The 18,080-nt window shown below is 45.1% G+C and overlaps 1 protein-coding gene across 1 annotated transcript in view; it reads right to left on the bottom strand.

The window, feature by feature from the left end:
- Positions 1-13,140, bottom strand: part of TOP1 (DNA topoisomerase I) — a 119,592-nt gene extending 106,452 nt beyond the window's left edge. Inside the window, exons 1-2 of the mRNA XM_049779170.1 lie at positions 13,108-13,140; positions 12,766-12,790 (exon numbers count right to left, since the gene is read on the bottom strand). Of these exons, the coding sequence (XP_049635127.1) occupies positions 12,766-12,790; positions 13,108-13,140 (58 nt within the window). The remainder of the gene's footprint in view (positions 1-12,765; positions 12,791-13,107) is intronic.
- Positions 13,141-18,080: the final 4,940 nt, after the last annotated feature.

Below are 18,080 nucleotides of genomic sequence, written 5' to 3'. Positions count from 1 at the left end.
GTTTTTTTTGTTTGTTTGTTTTGTTTTTGGGTCACACCCAGCAGGGCTCAGGGTTACTCCTGGCTCTATGCTCAGAAATCGCTCCTGGGAGGCTCAGGGGATCATATGGGATGCCGGCATTTGAGCCAACGTCCTTGTGAATGCAAGGCAAACACCTTGCCTCCATGCTATCTCTCCGGCCCCGAAGATAATAGTTTTAATCCTGGGCAAAGCACATACATGCAGGCATGCTTAAACTAAAATCTGTTTTTTTAACTTAATCTAATAGCTATTATTAGTAAATAAAAACATGCAGTAACTGACTTTGGTCTAATTAGCATTTCCAAAATAACAAATTCAAGCCAATACAACGTTCAGTATTAGCTAGGCTTATATGGCATTAATAAAATTTCTTCTTTTTCTTTTTCTTTTTTTTTGGGGGGAGGGGGGTTTGGGTCACACCCAGCAGCACTCAGGGGTTACTCCTGGCTCTAAGCTCAAAAATCGCTCCTGTCAGGCTCGGGGGACCATATGGGATACCCGGATTCGAACCACCGTCCCTCTGCATGCAGGGCAAATGCCCTACCTCCATGCTATCTCTCGGACCCCTAATAAAATTTGACTTGATAAGTACTTTCATAAACTTTCCCTACCTCATTCACAATTGTTAACATGGCATCTGCTACTAAATTCTCATGCCTGGATTTCATTATATAAGGGATTCCTATTCCAAATAGTTACTATTTCAGTAAGAAATAGTGGCTAAGGGCCGGGAAGGTGGCGCTAGAGATAAGGTGTCTGCCTTGTAAGCGCTACCAAGGAACGGACCGCGGTTCGATCCCCCGGCGTCCCATATGGTCCCCCCCAAGCCAGGGGCGATTTCTGAGCACATAGCCAGGAGTAACCCCTGAGCGTCAAACGGGTGTGGCCCAAAAACCAAAAGAAAAAAGAAAAAAAAAAAAAAAAGAAATAGTGGCTAAGTCACTTTAATTATGAGTGAGTGAAAAGTTAAGGTAACACCCAGGCATTTTGTTTTCTGTTTAAAAATGTTTTGCTGAGGAGGGGGTGGAGTGGAAAAAAATATTTTGCTGGACAGTACAAGAATTATGACAGGCGGGGCCAGCGTGGTGGCACTAGAGGTAAGGTGTCTGCCTCTCAAGCGCTAGCCTAGGACGGACCATAGTTCGATCCCCCAGCATCCCATATGGTCCGCCCAGGCCAGGAGCGACTTCTGAGTGCATAGCCAGGAGTAACCCCTGAGCGTAACCAGATGTGGCCCAAAAACCAAAAAAATAATAATAATTATTATTATAATTATGACATGCTTTGCATACAGCTTACCCAATTCAACTCCCAGCACCAAAGGGTCGTCCCAACTTTACCAGTATATTACTTGAAGCTATATCTAGCATCAGAAGTAGCTTGAGTAATTCTCAAGAGTACAAAGCCAGAGTAGCACCATATCCTGGGGTCCTTGCATTGAACCACTGGTTCACCAGGCCAAGAGCTGCCAGTAAGGACCCAGCCATGTTACACCTGAACTTAGCTTTGGAGGTTTGTTTGGGGGGAGGGGGTCTTTGTTGTTGTTGTTGTTGTTTTCATTAAATCACCATCAGATACACAGTTACAAAGTTGTTCATAATTGAATTTCAGTTATGAAATTATAAAACACCCACAGGTGATTTATCTTTTATTTTGTGCAATCCTATTTTAATTCAGTAGTATTATGCATTTAAAATGTGTGAAGCCTTGGGGTTTGATCCTTGAGACAAATACATTCATATTGAGGAAACTGAAATAACATATATTGATGGGGTCTGAGAACTAACATACAGGGTAAGGGGCTAGGTTCACAGATAACACATGGGGTTTAATTCTCAGCACCCAATATCGTCCTCTGAACCCACCAGGACTGAATGCAGGGCCAGTAATAAGCCCTGAGCACAACTCAAGTGACCTAAAAATATATTATAAAGTAATAAATACACCGAGACAGTAAATTTTGTGGTTCAAAAAAATAAAAAATAAAGCCGGAGAGAGAGCATGGAAGTAGGGCGTTTGCCTTGCATGCAGAAGTACAGTGGTTCAAATCCCAGCATCCTATATGGTCCCTGGAGCCTGCTAGGAGCGATTTCTGAGTGCAGAGCCAAGAGTAACCCCTGAGCGCTGCCAGGTGTGACACAAAAACCAAAAAAATAAAATAGTAATAATAATAATAATGAACTTAGCATTATACTAAATCATCTAAATGGTAATGATCTGAAGCATCTTTAACACATACTTCAATTTTAAAGGGGCCAGAATAGCAGAGGGTTCTCTGGATGGTTTTTCATTGTACATAGCATTCCTCCCTTTTCTGTATCCTGCATCCTATGGAAAGTCCTGGTGGACTCTGAGCTGCCCATCAAGTGAATACAAGTTTGCCTGGGCAATGCTGTAATCATTTGTCATAGCACAGTGGCGTTTGCCTTGCAAGCAGCCGATCCAGGACCAAAGGTGGTTAGTTCGAATCCCGGTGTCCCATATGGTCCCCCGTGCCTGCCAGGAGCTATTTCTGAGCAGACAGCCAGGAGTAACCCCTGAGCAACGCTGCATGTGGCCCAAAAACCAAAAATCAAAAAAAAAAAAAAAAAAAGATATTGATCTCGGGGCCGGCGAGGTGGCGCTAGAGGTAAGGTGTCTGCCTTGCAATCGCTAGCCAAGGAAGGACCACTGTTTGATCCCCCGGCGTCCCATATGGTCCCCCCAAGCCAGGGGCAATTTCTGAGCCCTTAGCCAGGAGTAACCCCTAAGCATCAAACGGGTGTGGCCGAAAAATCGAAGGAAAAAAAAAAAGATATTGATCTCATTTGTGAGCAGTTTTCTTTATGTAGACCACTGAATGACCTCTGCAGATAAAATTAGGTAGTAATCTGCCTGTTTGCTCCAAAACAACCTTTTACAACAGCTTATATAGAAAGGGAAATTTATTCCAGGACAGATTGGAGAAGGTATTTCCCTCAACTCTGATCTACCTTTAGAGGTTTGAAGAGTACAAGATGCCTTAAGAAAACAAAACAACTCTCTTGAGCTGGAGGCTAGCTCTAGCCGGCATGGGGTTGGGGGAGACCCCATGTGGAAAGCCTTCTCCCTAACTTGGGTGCGCTGGGAGCCTTGATAAGCTCCCAGCCTTCCCCTCTTCTGCCCCCAGCCTCCAGGCCTTCTGGGGTGGCAGCCCAGGGGGCCAGAAATGGTTGGTCCTAACTTGGGATTTGCTGAGATTTGCTCGGTTGCGCTGTTTGTCACTGGCAATTTCTGACCACTCTGCATATGGAAAACCATGCGGGGGCTACTGTCCCCGCGCGCACTGCCTGTATTGAGATTATTCCTTATCTTTATGTTATGTTTTGCGTATCCAGAATGTCCATTTTGTATTCTGCTCTTTCCCACACCCCTTCAAAGCTCATTTTTACTCCTTAACTCTCTCACCCCCCCCACACATCACTAACCCACATTACTCTTTTTAACTTCAATATTGCACAATCCTAATCACAGACCAAAGCCATGCATTGTGTGTAACAACCCTAAACTGTTTCAAAAGACATAAAATGGACACGTATGTCTTTATTTTCTGATTCTCCCTGACAACTGTAAGTCTTACTAAATATTCTCTTATACACTGATGATTCTAACCACTTTTTATCTTCTCTTTATGAGCTGTTCAACAAGGAATTTTGGTGAAAGAGTCCCCCAGTTTAATGCTTATGATTGAACCATGTCATGGGGATTATTGGATTATGTCCCCCATATGCACCAATAATGCCACGTGGCACTGCTCCTTTTTTGCATAGGCACATTAAAATGAGAAAATACTATACATACAAATAAGATCCTATCAGAGATTGGAATACACAAATCTTGTAGTGCAAAGGGACCTTACACCCTGAACATTGACATAATGACCTGGCACAGGGCTCAGAAGAGAGGGCATTTTCCATTGACCCCTGAACCAGGGAGGCCATCCACGAAACATTCAGGTTTGTCTATAACATCACCTGGAAGCAATTCTCTACCACGGAAGACCCTACCACTGCTCAGACATTGACCTGCTCAAAAGAGACTACCCTTAATACTGAGAAGACTAACAACAATGACCTGTTTACAGGACAGGGCTTCCTGCATTGCCCTTTAATGGTGAGGTGAAACGAGAGTATGCTCCACATCCTGATTTCAATGTAGGATATGCAGATTCCAGGATCTTTAATACAGAAACATGATACCAAATACAGAGACTGTGTGAAAAGTGTGTTGGCACTACGTCTTGGATTGGACGATCTAACTTGCCTGGAGTCTAGAGTTGGTCTTATGCCAGGAAACTTCAGGGGTAGGGTCTCTTTGTATTTAGGCCAAGGTTATTCCTTTCCATGCCTCTCATATTTTGTTGGGCCTATGCAAACAACAATTGCCACTCTAACACCGTTTTTACTGTGCTCCTTTGACTCTAATCCTTAAAAAAACCCACTTAAAATTTGAGGTTAACTTAAGCTAATATGCATGTACATGGAAATGTAAAAAATACTATGCCTCTAATGTTTAAGGAGTTACGTAAGTTTTATGGCTTTAGACTGCCTTGTGTGCTGTTAAGAAATATTATAATGTGTTACAATCTGGGGACTTGAGGGACAAAGTAACTGTACATGGATTCTGTTTTATTTATCTTAATGTTCTTTGGCTGAAAGTTCAAAGTTAAGATAACAGCAAGGGGACTTCTGAGAATTATGGTATGGGTGATTGTCCTTCCACTGTAACTTTACCTTGTCCTCTTTCTTTGCATCTTTGTTCTCATAATTAAAAATAAAAAAATTAAAAAACAAAACAAAACAAAACGGGGCCAGAGAGATAGCATGGAGGTAGGGTGTTTGCCTTGCATGCAGAAGGATGGTGGTTTGAATCCGGCATCCCATATGGTCCCCCGAGCCTGCCAGGAGTGATTTCTAAACCTATAGCCAGGAGTAACCCTGAGTGCTGCCTGGGTATGACCCAAAAAACAAAAACAAAAACAAAAAAACAATGCTCAGAGGACTTCGAGGAATTGTGAAGCCACAGCATGTTGATCTGCAATTACTTCATCCTTTCTAATGAAAGCTTTCTCCTGGCTTTGGGGGACCATATGGGACACTAGGGATTGAACCCAGGTCCATCCTGAGTCAGCCACATGCAAGGCAAACAACACCCTATCATTGCGCTATTGCTCCAACCCCTAATAAAAGCTTTCTTAAAACTTCAAAAATATGAAATAAAAACCAGATTTACTAAATGCAAGAAATCAGTCACATCAATATTATTTCATTCATTTTGAAATCCATTTTCTCTAATTCAGAATTTTTTTTTGTTTGTTTTTCGGCCACACCCATTTGATGCTCAGGGGTTACTCCTGGCTAAGCGCTCGGAAAATGCCCCTAGCTTGGGGGGACCATATGGGATGCAGGGGGATAGAACCGAGGTCCTTCCTTGGCTAGCGCTTGCAAGGCAGACACCTTATCTCTAGCGCCACCTCACCAGCCCCCAGAACAAATTCTTTGAGCAATGACCCCTTTGCCTTCAAATTGTTTCTTAGAAAAGTAGGAATTAAGATAAAATTTGACTCCCATTTAGCCCAAGCCTAGATACAGATACATCACCTTTATTTAACAGTGACTGCTTAATAGTCAGTAGAGATCGGTATGTAGAGGATGCAGTTCAATCAGACTCAACCAATGCTAAATCATATATATTCACTGTGTAAATGTCAGGAAGATTTAAAACGTTAACAATTGTAAATACCAGAGTACCATGAAAAACAGAATCACCATCATTAAGTCAAACTAACATTCAAAAATAAAAATCTATTCCAGAATAGAAGCTGACCAATGTTTAAATTTTAAAATGTGAGCAGAGTCACCTTCACAGACCTGTTAATTCTCAACAGCTTCTAAAACTTTAGATCATCCTTGTTTAAATGAATCAACTACAATGAAGGCAAATTTCAAATAGAGACTTTTCTGATTTCTTCTCCAATTATCTAGCTTACTACTGTTGATCAAGAATATAAAATCAACTCAGTGACACCCTGGAAATTTACTCTTTACCAAAGTGGGCAATACTGCCCTCCTGTGGGACAATAGAACCATCCAGGGGGTCAGTAGTAGCCTCCAGTACAATGGGATGGTAAGGGAAGGGTGAGTGCCACACTTGTTTTTTGTTTTGGGCCACACCCAGTGGCACTAGGGTTTACTTCTTGCTCTGCGCTCTGAAACTGCTCCTGGCAGGCTTGGGGGACCATATAAGACGTGATTAATCCCAGGTCCATCTCAGGTCAGCTGCATGCAAGGCAAAAGGCCCCACACTTTATCTTTATTCACTTAAAAATGTCAATTTCAGGGGCCATAGAAATAGCACACAGCGGTAGGGCGTTTGCCTTGCATGCAGCCTTGAATTCCAGCATCCCATATGGATGTGGCCAGGAGTGCCTGCCAGGAGTGATTTCTGAGTGCAGAGCCAGGAGTAACCCCTGAGCACCACTGGGTGTGACCCAAACAACAAGTCAATTTCAAGGTATTGCTAAGTGATTTTTCTTTTCTTCTACAAAGGCGGAAGCAGGCCAAATAAGTTTGGGACTCTCTTGACAGAAAGATGTTCAAGAGATAGAATGTAAGGTTAAAGGGGCAGGAGACTGCAGTACAGCAATACAGTCTTGCCTTGACTTACATGTAGCTGACCTGGGTGAGGGGGGAGAGGGAGAGAGAGAGGGAGAGAGAGAGGGAAAGAGAGAGGGAGAGAGAGGGAGAGGGAGAGAGAGAGAGAGAGAGAGAGAGAGAGAGAGGGGAGAGGAGAGAGAGAGGAGAGAGAGGAGAGGAGAGAGGGGAGAGAGAGAGAGGAGAGAGAGAGAGAGGAAAGAGGGGAGAGAGAGAGGAGAGAGGAGAGAGAGAGAGAGGAGAGAGAGAGAGAGAGAGAGGAGAGAGAGAGGAGAGAGGAGAGAGAGAGAGAGAGAGAGAGAGAGAGAGAGAGAGTGAGAGAGAGAGAGAGAGAGAAGAGAGATGAGAGAGAGATATGGTAAAGTTAAGACCAGATTGACACAAAGGCTGTATAATGAAGGACAAGTGAGACTCTAGGGGGGGTTAGGGAAAGGAAATGTCAGGCAGCTTCTATTCTAGAACAGATTTATATTTTGAATGTTAGGCTTTAATTAAAAACATTGGTGACTCCTTTCTTCATTAGTACTCTGTATTTAAAACTGTTAACGTTTTAAATCTTTTTTTTGGGGGGGGGGGTTACACCCAACTTTGCTCCAGGGGTTACTCCTGGCTCTGCGCTCAGAAATCACTCCTGGCAGACTCAGGGGACCATATGGGATTCGAACCACCATCCTTCTGCATGGAAGGCAAACGCCTTATTCCATGCTCTCTCTCGGGCCCCCACGTTTTAAATCTTACTGACATTTACAGTGTACTGCACTGGTTGAGTCTGTCTGACTTAACCACATACCCTATACACTGATCTATTCAGACTTTTAAACAATCACTATTAAGCTAAATACATAACTATATCTGAACCCATTTTTTCTTTCTAAGTGAACTATAATTTATCTTACTGGAGTTGAAGAGTTTCACATGGGAGGATCAAAATCTACTTCCCAGGAAACAAAAATTAGATTTAACAAAAAAGTCTTACTTTTCACTGCAAGTATGATAAAAATTGTTAAGTATCTGTAAAAAAAAAAAAAAAATATATATATATATATATACACACATTCACACCCAAAGAATATGAGATAGCATGTACAACTGAAATATAATCTTAAGTTTCCTAAAGTGAAATACAGCAAACAATACAACATAATTCCTTCCCATCATGTTATAACACAGGATAACTGTTATTATAATATATAACACAAACTTTTGGGGGGGGTTGGGTCACACCGGGCAGTGTTCAGGGGTTACATCAGCTCTACGCTCAGAAATCGCTCCTACCAGGCTCAAAGGACCATATGGGATGCCAGGATTCGAACCACCATCCTTCTGTATGAAAGGCAAACGCCCTATCTCCATGCTATCTCTCCAGCCCACAACATAAACTTTTTTGACATATTTACAGAACCAAAAGACACATTTTTTTGCAGTCCCCACAGGCTAATTATGAATATAATTTTGTAAACAAAAACCCAACAGCCTAATTATAAATATAAGCTTTAAGATATTCTAAGAATCCTTTGCACTTACAGAAATGGCTAGTAACTCACTAAAACCCAGAGAAAATCAATCTTCCTCGAGAACTCACAATTCCCATTTTTATAGTGCTATTAAAAAGAAAAGTCAGGGGCCGGGTAGGTGGCGCTGGAGGTAAGGTGTCTGCCTTGCAAGCGCTAGCCAAGGAAGGACCGCGGTTCGATCCCCCGGCGTCCCATATGGTTCCCCCAAGCCAGGGGCGATTTCTGAGCACATAGCCAGGAGTAACCCCTGAGCATCAAACGGGTGTGGCCCAAAAACCAAAAAAAAAAAAAAAAAAAAAAAAAAGAAAAGTCAAATGCTATGCCTTCTGTTACTACTACTCATTAGACATAACTTATTCTTATTTTTCATTTCACTTTTATAACGTTACCAAAGAAAAATAGGAACTAACAATAGATAAGAACACTTAATTCCACATTTCAATTTTTTATGTATTTCTGATTCAAATCTGGATTTTATTTTATCAAGAACACTAGAATCTAAAATTTGCTAGTTCTGGTATGCTGATAATGTAGACAAGCGACTTTGTTTCATGTCTCAGTGCAGTATACTCTCAATTCTATATAGGTGCCCCAAGGAATCTGGCTGCAAGAAAGGAAAAGAAGAGTGGAGCCCAATGCTTAAGTGCTTCCAGACAGAGTGGGAAGATGTGCCAAATTTCATTTGAAGGTGCCAGTGCCATCAATTTGCAATTTTTTAAATGTGATGGGAATTTTCTGATAGCTGTATGAGTATTCCCACCTCTCATCCCAATCTGTATCCAACAGCTAAAAATACAACCATTAGCATAATTTCTACTTAATTCCCGTGTTCAATTTGAACCTCTTAAGCTAACCTAAATGAACAGATGATATCTAACTATGAACCTATATATTTCTTAGACTAAACATTGGTGGATCTAACATTACTCTTTGCTCACTCTACTTACTACTTCAGGATCCCGGAAAATACCAACAGAAAACCCAACCTTTACGAACTATCAATTCTACAGATAACGAGACAACCTGAAAACTGTAGTAGAACAATGACTCAGCCCCATTTCAGCTAGTGCTACCAATACTTAGAAAGGAAGTCCTTTCATTTAAGTAAAAAAAAAAAAGATAATTGGTTTCTGCTACAGAAACTCCTTGTTCACGGGCAATATTTTAAATACCAATACAACAAATGGCACATTTTCCCAGCAAATGAGCAGGAAATGTTATAAATTCTACACAAATAGCACCAGTTTTAACTATTGTAGAGAGTGGATTCCAGAGGGTGATAAACTTTTTAGATGTTAGGGGATGAGGATAGGCAAATGAGAAATGTTTGTTTGAATTAAAGAACCTGCATAGTTCATCTGTAAGATGGGTTAGGTAGGTCCACTAAAAAACAAGCCTAAGCAAAGTCCTCCTAATACAAAGATCAATCATAACATGTCTAAGAATAATTAAACATTGATTTTAATTTTTAAAAACTTGTCTTTTAGTCATATGTAATCACTAGTTACCAATGTATTATTTAGTAACATAGGTACACACATATACAGTAAGACCAGGATCTTATTCTAGATTGGAAGCTCCCAAATTTACCAAGCCTACCCCAATTCTTTCAGGAGAAAACTCAACACCCAACGAAAAATCTACCTTCTTCAGGGAATTAACAGCCCAATTGTTCATAGAGGCTGAGGAAGAAGGGGCATAGTAATGCCAACTTAAGGAAATAACACTACATTTGCAATGATAACTTCTCTGGCACCAGACAGGATGCCGGGGAAGCAGCTAAAGGGCTTTCTCTTGAATGATCAGGTTTACAGAAAAAGAAAGCAAATGACAAATGTTTAAATCTTAAAGAAAATGAAAATAGTTTTTTTTAATCTTATTAGACTCATATAGTGATTAAGCTCAACTCACTGCCTATGAAATGTCTGATGCATACCTAAACCTCAGTTTTTCTCCTCTATAAATTGGATATAATAAGTACCTTCATAAAGATCATTCTGAGAAATAAATATATGATCCGTAGAAAGACTGAGATTCATGCCTGGCACACACAACAAGCTGTCAATAAAAAAATAGGCAATTCTTGCTAAAAGTAATAATCATTGGCTACAAAAATATCAGTAAGGATCAAAAACCTAACTAGCCCATCAACCACATATTCAGTAGTTTTTGTCATTTAGATATGAACCACATGATTAATTTTCTGAGGACTAAAGGCTTTCATTACTAAATAATATATTTAATCAAGTCTGAAAGTCCAAAAACACTCTTTTAGTATTAAGATCTCACTTGGGGGGGGGGTGGCGCAAAGAGATAGCTAGCACAGCAGGTAGGGCACTTGCCTTGTACCCAACCAACCCAGCCAGGTTTGTTCCCTGGCATCCTATATGGTCCCCCAGTCACCTCCATAAGTGCTCCCTAAGCGCAGAACCAGAAATAAGGTCTGAGCACTGTCACATGTGGCCCAAAACAAAAACAAGTAAGTTTTCCCTTGCTCCTACATGCCACATCCCTTATTGTATCCCAGATCCCCAAACAGATCTATTTTATGTGTTTTTCCAAATTATGAAGGGGCCTCAGTTGACTAAATGGAGTTAAGAAATACCCCAACCCCTGACACTAAGCACCTAGTCTTGCAAAACACCCAACCTCAGAAGTCACCTCCTTTGAGAAACTTCCCCACCTCCAGACAAAATTAAGTCCCAGTCTCCCAAAGCATTTTGGGTATACATATGCCCTAACACCTACCTTATAATTAACCAATTATGTCTCCCCAATAGACTGGATTGAGGACACCAGTACTCTTTGTGGGAAAAGTTCCACTCTTAGTACTAAGCACAGCTGGTGGACACAATATGGAACACATTGAAGAGTGCAAAAAATGCTACCCTAGTAAACCAGATTCTCTTTTTTTTTTTTTTTTTTTTTTGGTTTTTGGGCCACACCCGGCAGTGCTCAGGGGTTACTCCTGGCTGTCTGCTCAGAAATAGCTCCTGGCAGGCACGGGGGACCATATGGGACACCGGGATTCGAACCAACCACCTTTGGTCCTGGATTGGCTGCTTGCAAGGCAAACACCGCTGTGCTATCTCTCCGAGCCCCCAGATTCTCTTCTTGAACAGTACTGTAACCTATTGTTGCCTGATGCCTCACCTTCAAAATCTGAATATAAGAAAATTCTCAATAAAGCATGCTAGAATGATGGGCTGTGAATTAAAACCTCAGCTTCTTCGACATCCTTTATTGAACAGTATATTATGTACTATTCAGTCAATGGGAATTCCCCTGCACATTATAGTATATTCTTCTCCTTTATCTGGATTTTTGGAAGGGCTACAGAAGTTTCTTTATTGAACATATCTTCAAGCATAACTGAAGTGAAAATACTGCAAGGATAAATAATTTGAGGTGGCCGAAAGGGTCAAAATACATAAAGACTCAGAAAAGCCAGCTCTTGATTCCTTAAAAAAAAAAAATCACTTCTGAAGAAGAATGAGCAGGAAGCGAGGGTGGGTGCTGGCCACTCTTTGTTTCAATAAATAATGCCCACCAGTCCAAAAGATACGGTTAGTATCAGTCCAGTTGTGATGCTCTGACTCTTTAAAAAAAAGATTTTAAAACCACTGCCTCAGGAACCTCAGTCACAATGAAAACTACTCACTAAATACTTTAAATTTGTCTCAAATCAGTATGCCCGCGTCCAACATTCACAGTGGTTGGCCCAGGAGAACTTGCAAACTTTTCCAGCAGTGGCACTTCCAACCCTTGGAGCAGAAAACTTCAGGAAAACATCTCCAAATAGGATGAACTCCACAAAAGCGGCTTTTACTTTTACAGCCGTAATTCCCACCATCGACAATCTTTGTGTTCCTCCCCCGAAAGAATATTTTTTACTTAAAAAAATTCAAGAATCGCCACCCAAAAACCAGAAACAAAACAACTCCCCCCCCCCAAAAAAATAACTCCCCTCAACCGTTGCCCAAAGGGACTCTTTCATTCTGGAAGTAGCAAAAGGGAGCACACAAGCAGCAGCAGCAGCAGCAGCAGAGAAGGGGGAATCATGACCCCCCACCTCCAAGCCCGAATAAAGTTGTCTTGGGGCAAAAAATCCTCGCGATCCGGCCTCCCACCCGTGCCTCTGGGCTGAGCTGGGGGTGATTTATGGGGCTCCCCGGGGCCGCGAGCAGAGCCAGGCAGGAGCCGAGGGGAGGGAGAGAAAGACACGGCGCCGAGGAGAGAAAAAGAAAATGGCGCAGAGACTAAGTCCCGACCGTCGACAAGGCGACTTTCCCGGCAGGAATCCGAGCCCGGAAAGGCAGCCCGGGGCGCGGCGACGGGCCGGGTGGCGTCTCCGTGACCCCCTCTGGCGGAGCCCGCGTTCTGGGGGCGCTGGGGTGCCCGGAAAGGGGGTCCAGAGGCGGCCCGATGGGAACAATGGGGCCGGTGAGCGAGGAGCCGGGACTTAGTCTCTGGGACGCCATGTCTGTCCTCTGCCGGCCGGGCTGGCGGCGGCGCCGGGGGGCGGCGGGCGGGGGGCTCGGGGTGGGAGGGGCACTCACCGTTCAGTCGGAAATCCGCCTCGATCTGCAGAGGGAGAGAAAGGAGGCAGCGTGAGCCAGACAGGCGCGTGAAGCGGGAGCAGAGGCGCGCGGCCGGGGCGGGGGCCGAGCCCCCCCCTGCGCCCCCGGGACGGGGCGCCCTCCTTCCCCCCAGAAGGCCTCTCCGCGGCAGTCGGGCAGCCCCCGCCCCGCTCCCCACCGCGCCGGGCGCCTCTCGCCTCTCGCCTCTCGCCGGGGCCGGCGGGGCTCCGGCCTGTCAAAGCGCCTGGGCCCAGCCGGGTGGGGACGCCGGGGGGCGCTGGGCCGAGGCGCGGCCGGAGTCCGTCGGGGCGCCGGACCTACCTGCGAGTCGTTGTGCAGATGGTCCCCACTCATGACGGCCGGGGCGCTGGGCTGCGAGGAGCGCCGCGGGAAGGCAGGACGCGGCGGCGAGACCCGGGTCTCCGCGGGCGCAGCGGGGCTTCCTGGAGGGTCCCGGCGGCCGCGGCGCCAAGTCCTGGGGCTCGCGGAACGGCGGTGCGGGCAGAGACGAGCAGCGCGACGCCGCCTGACAGTCGAGGGCGGACGGACCGACTCACCGACCGCGGGCCGCCGGCTGCGAGAGCCAAAGAGACGAGCAGTTGTGTAACTGCCTCCAAGTTCGCATTTCGGCCCACTGCGCCTGCGCGGCCGCTTTTAAGCGCGACGTCCGCGACGTCAGGAATTCGTGCCAGGAGGCCGTCGGCCGCCCGGCCCGCCTCCTCACGCTGCCTCCGGCGGCTCCGGCTCCGGCCTCGCAAGCCCCGCCCCGAGCGCGCGACCGGCGCCTCCGGGATTTGCATAACCTGCAAGCTCCGCCCCCTCCGGCCGCCCGCCGCCCGCCGCTTAAGCGACTTTCCTTCCACCTCACGACGCCCTTTCTCGGAACCGCGGCCCCCTCCCCGCTGGGAAGCAGCACGCAGGCGCAGTCCGGGACCCCTCCTCCTCCTCCTCGTCCTCCTCCTCCAGGCCCGGCTAGAAACGCAGCCACGTGGTGGGGCCTTTAAAAGGCCGCCTCGGGACCCAACCCGGCCGGGACCTGATCGGTACCCCGTGGCTGCCTTTCCTGCAGCGTCAGGAGCTAGGATGGGGGAGATTTACAGACCCAGAGCTCCCCGCAGCTCCTCTGCGGTCTCTAACCTCTTGAGGTGGCTGTGGCGGGGAGCCACAAAAGATCCCAGCCTTTGTCCGGGCCCTCCCAACTGCTCATGCCCACTCACCTCTTTGCAATGTTAGCGTTTTTTGTTGGTTTGCTTTGCTTTGGGTTTTGGATCATACCCGGCAGCGCTCAGGGGTTCCTCCTGACTCTTTGCTCAGAAGTCCCATGGCCTGCTCGGGAGACCCTATGGGATGCCGGGATTCGAGCCACCGTCCTTCTGCATGCAAGGCAAACACCCTGCCTCCATGCTATCTCTCCGGCTCCTAGGTGTTTGTTGTTTGTTTTTGGAATCCAGCTAGATTTTTCAGTTAGCACCAGGTTTTAGCTGAATACATGTAGTACCGTCCCCCCCCCCCCCCATTGATTCGTTACTCTACATTAGTGAGCGTCCACAATGCCCTGAATTGTGCAAAAGGAAGGGGAGGGAGCGTGATGCAAAGGGCCAAGTGAGGAGGACTTGGTAAATAGGAACCGGCTCTCTCCACCACTGTATCCCCAGCACGCGATGAGGCAAGGAGGGATACATTGAGAAAGGAACTTCCATGTACTGTGTGGAGTGTTTACTGTGTACTCTTTTGTTTATTTGGTTTTTGTTGTTAGCCACACCCGGTGGCGCTCAGGGGTTACTCCTAGCTCTGTGCTCAGAAGTCGCTTCTGGCAGGCTCGGGGGACCATGTGGGACGCTGAGGGTCGAACTCAGGTCCATCCCGGGTTTCCACGTGCAAAGCAGACACCCTACCGCTGTACTATCACTCCGGCCTTACCTATTGAAGTCTTATCTCTTGTTCCCATGACTAAAATAACACTCCTAATGTGGATCACTACATTATTCCTTCCACAATTTCCATCACGTTTTAATTCTGTAACATTGTTTGGCAGCCCACCCTACAGTGCTTGGGAGCCACACCTGGCTCAGTGCTTCAGCTTACTACTGCTGTGCTCAGGTACCATGCAGTACTGGGAATGGGCTCCTGGGCTCCTGCATGCAGAATTTATGCTCAGTTCATTGGACTTTAAGACTTAAGGTTTACTAACAGCACCTCATACCACTACTCCATTGCCATCCACCAGAATCTAAGGAGGACATGCATTTACTTTCCAGGGCTCTCCAAGGAAGATCTAGGTAGGCACAAAAACATAAGAGGCAGGCAGATATGGGTAATGGGTACTTTCTGGTGAATGATGTGAGGTTGGAACATTGTATGCATAAAATCCTTTTTTTTTTTTTTTTTTTTTTTGGTTTTTGGGCCACACCCGGCAGCGCTCAGGGGTTACTCCTGGCTGTCTGCTCAGAAATAGCTCCTGGCAGGCACGGGGGACCATAGGGGACACCGGGATTCAAACCAACCACCTTTGGTCCTGGATCGGCTGCTTGCAAGGCAAACACCGCTGTGCTATCTCTCCGGGCCCTAAAATCCTATTTTTAACAATATTATAAATCATGGTGACTAAAAGTTTTGTTGGGGGCCATACCCAGCCATGCTTAGGGGTTACCCCTGGCTTTATAATTCCTGGCAGTGCTTGGCAGACCATATGAGATGCTAGGGATAGAACCTATATTGGCCTTTTGCAAGGCAAGCATCTTTTTTTTCCTCTTCTTTTTTGGTTTTTGGGTCATACCCGGCGGTGCTCAGGGGTTACTCTTGGCAGGCATAGGGGTCAATATGGGATACCACCATTCGTCCGAAATCAGCTGCGTGCAAGGCAAACGCCCTATCGCTGTGCTATCTCTCCAGCCCCAAGACGAGCATCTTACGTGCTGTACTATCTGTCTCCAGTACCTTCAATTTTTTAAATACTTTGTTTTAGAAATTAGTCCTATACCAGGTCTAAGACTGGGGATTTTCTTTTCCTTTTCCCCTTCTATTTTCCAACAAATTTTCTATTTCCAACTCCAAGACTGAGCATCGTTATTGCTCAATATTTTCATTCTTAAAAATGTTGAAGGGATGGGGCCGGAGAGATAGCATGGAGGTAAGGCGTTTGCCTTTCATGCAGGAGGTCATCGGTTCGAATCCCGGCATCCCATATGGTCCCCTGTGCCTGCCAGGGGCAATTTCTGAGCCTGGAGCCAGGAATAACCCCTGAGCACTGCCGGGTGTGACCCAAAAAACAAAAACAAAAAAAAAATGTTGAAGGGAAGAGCTGGAGAGATAGCGTGGAGGCAGGGCGTTTGCCTTGCATGCAGAAGGATGGTGTGCCTTGCAAGTGCAAACCTAGGACGGACAGCAGTTCGATCCCCCAGAGTCCCATATGGCTTGGAGACCCCAAGCCAGGAGCGATTACTGAGCGCATAACCAGGAGTAATCCCTGAGCATCACCGGGTGTGGCCTCCAAAAAACAAACAAACAACAAACAAAAAAATGTTGAAGGAGGATAGAAAGATAGTATAGTAGATAGGACATTTGCCTATAGATATAGATATAGTGGATATAGACATAGATGTAAGGCGCTAGGAATTGAACTTGAAATGTTTGCATTTCAAGTGACTTACCAAGTGACTCTCCAATCCTCTGAATCACTTTTTTAAAACACAGAATTTAAAATCCATATGTTGTTATGGTTTTTATTTTTAATAATAGAGTTAGTTTGCTTCAGTAAACTAAAATATCACTTCAGAGGACAAAGAGATAATATAGTTGATAGAGCACTTACCATATTTTCCTGCGTATAAGATGGCTTTTGAAACAAAAAAAAAGTCAACGGAAAATCGGGGGTCGTCTTATACGCCGAGTATATCCCGAAAAATGTTTCAATATGCCGCTAAACGAAAATTGTCTGAATATTGCCACTAAACGAATTTTTCAACTCAATCCTGCACCAATCACTGCCTGGCTGTTCGGACCGCCTCTCTGACTCAGCCAATCCACGCAGGCTTTTGATGTATGCAAATTAGGTAATGTTCTGGACCCGACTCTACACTGTCAAAAGCCTGCTCGGCTTGGCCAGAGTCAGAGAGGAAGTCTATGACAGTATAACCTTTGAACCTTTGCTTGTTGTGATTGGCTCACTGTGGTACATACAGTTGCAGCACAGGAACGTTCTGTCTGATACAGTGAATATGGGCCTAAACCTATGTTTTTTGTTTTTTGGTGGTTTTTGGGTCACACCTGGCAGTGCTCAGGGGTTCTTCCTGGCTCCATGCTCAGAAATTGCTCCTGGCAGACACGGGGGACCATATGGGACACCGGGATTCTAACCGATAACCTTCTGCATGAAAGTTAAACGCCTTACCTCCATGCTATCTCTCCGGCCCCATAAACCAATGTTTTAACTGCAAAATTAGGGGGTCGTCTTATACGCCGGCAAATATGGTACCTGCACATGGATGACCTAGGTTCTGGCATCACATATCTTCCCAACTACCATCAAGAGTGATTTCTGGGGCTGTAGAGATGGCATGGAAGTAGAGTGTTTGTCTTGCATGCAGAAGAATGGCGCTTTGAATCATGGCATCCCATATGGTATCCCAAGCCTTCCAGGAGTGATTTCTGAGCATAGAGCCAGGGGTGACCCCTGAGCACTGCCAGGTGTGATCCAAAAGCCAAAAAATAAAGAGTGATTTCTGAGTACAGAACTAGGAACCCTGAGCATTACCAGGGGTGACCCAACCCCCATAAAAATAAAATATCATTAGAATATTTAAAAATATTGAAGAACAAATATAATCTTATTTTTAATGATGCCCAGGATCCAACCCAGTGCTGTAGAACTGTATTACATTCCCCAGCCAGAAAACAATCTTAACTGTTTCAGTTTATGTTAACTGAAATGAAATATCACTGCTGCATGGCCAGCATGTGACCAACTGTACTAACTAAATAAATACATTTTAAATCACAGATCAAAATGGCAAGCTAGATATGGTTCCGTGTGCATAAATATGAAGGGATCAAGCATCATGATACAGGCTCAACTTCTCTCTTAGCTTGTCTTGCTGACAGTAATCAGAGGTTGATGGACTTACCCAAACCTACATGGCCACTCTCTAATTCCTGACATTTCAACCCATGTCCCACAATATTACCTACCCCCTAGTACTTGAGAAGATGAGTAATGTGCAGACAAACTTGTTTTTAATATTGTTTTCATGTATATGATAAAAGTATACATATTTAATCACAACATTAAATTCATG

Source organism: Suncus etruscus, chromosome 9 (assembly GCF_024139225.1).
Source record: "Suncus etruscus isolate mSunEtr1 chromosome 9, mSunEtr1.pri.cur, whole genome shotgun sequence".
Taxonomy (NCBI): domain Eukaryota; kingdom Metazoa; phylum Chordata; class Mammalia; order Eulipotyphla; family Soricidae; genus Suncus; species Suncus etruscus.
This window is presented reverse-complemented; position numbering and strand designations above follow the sequence as displayed.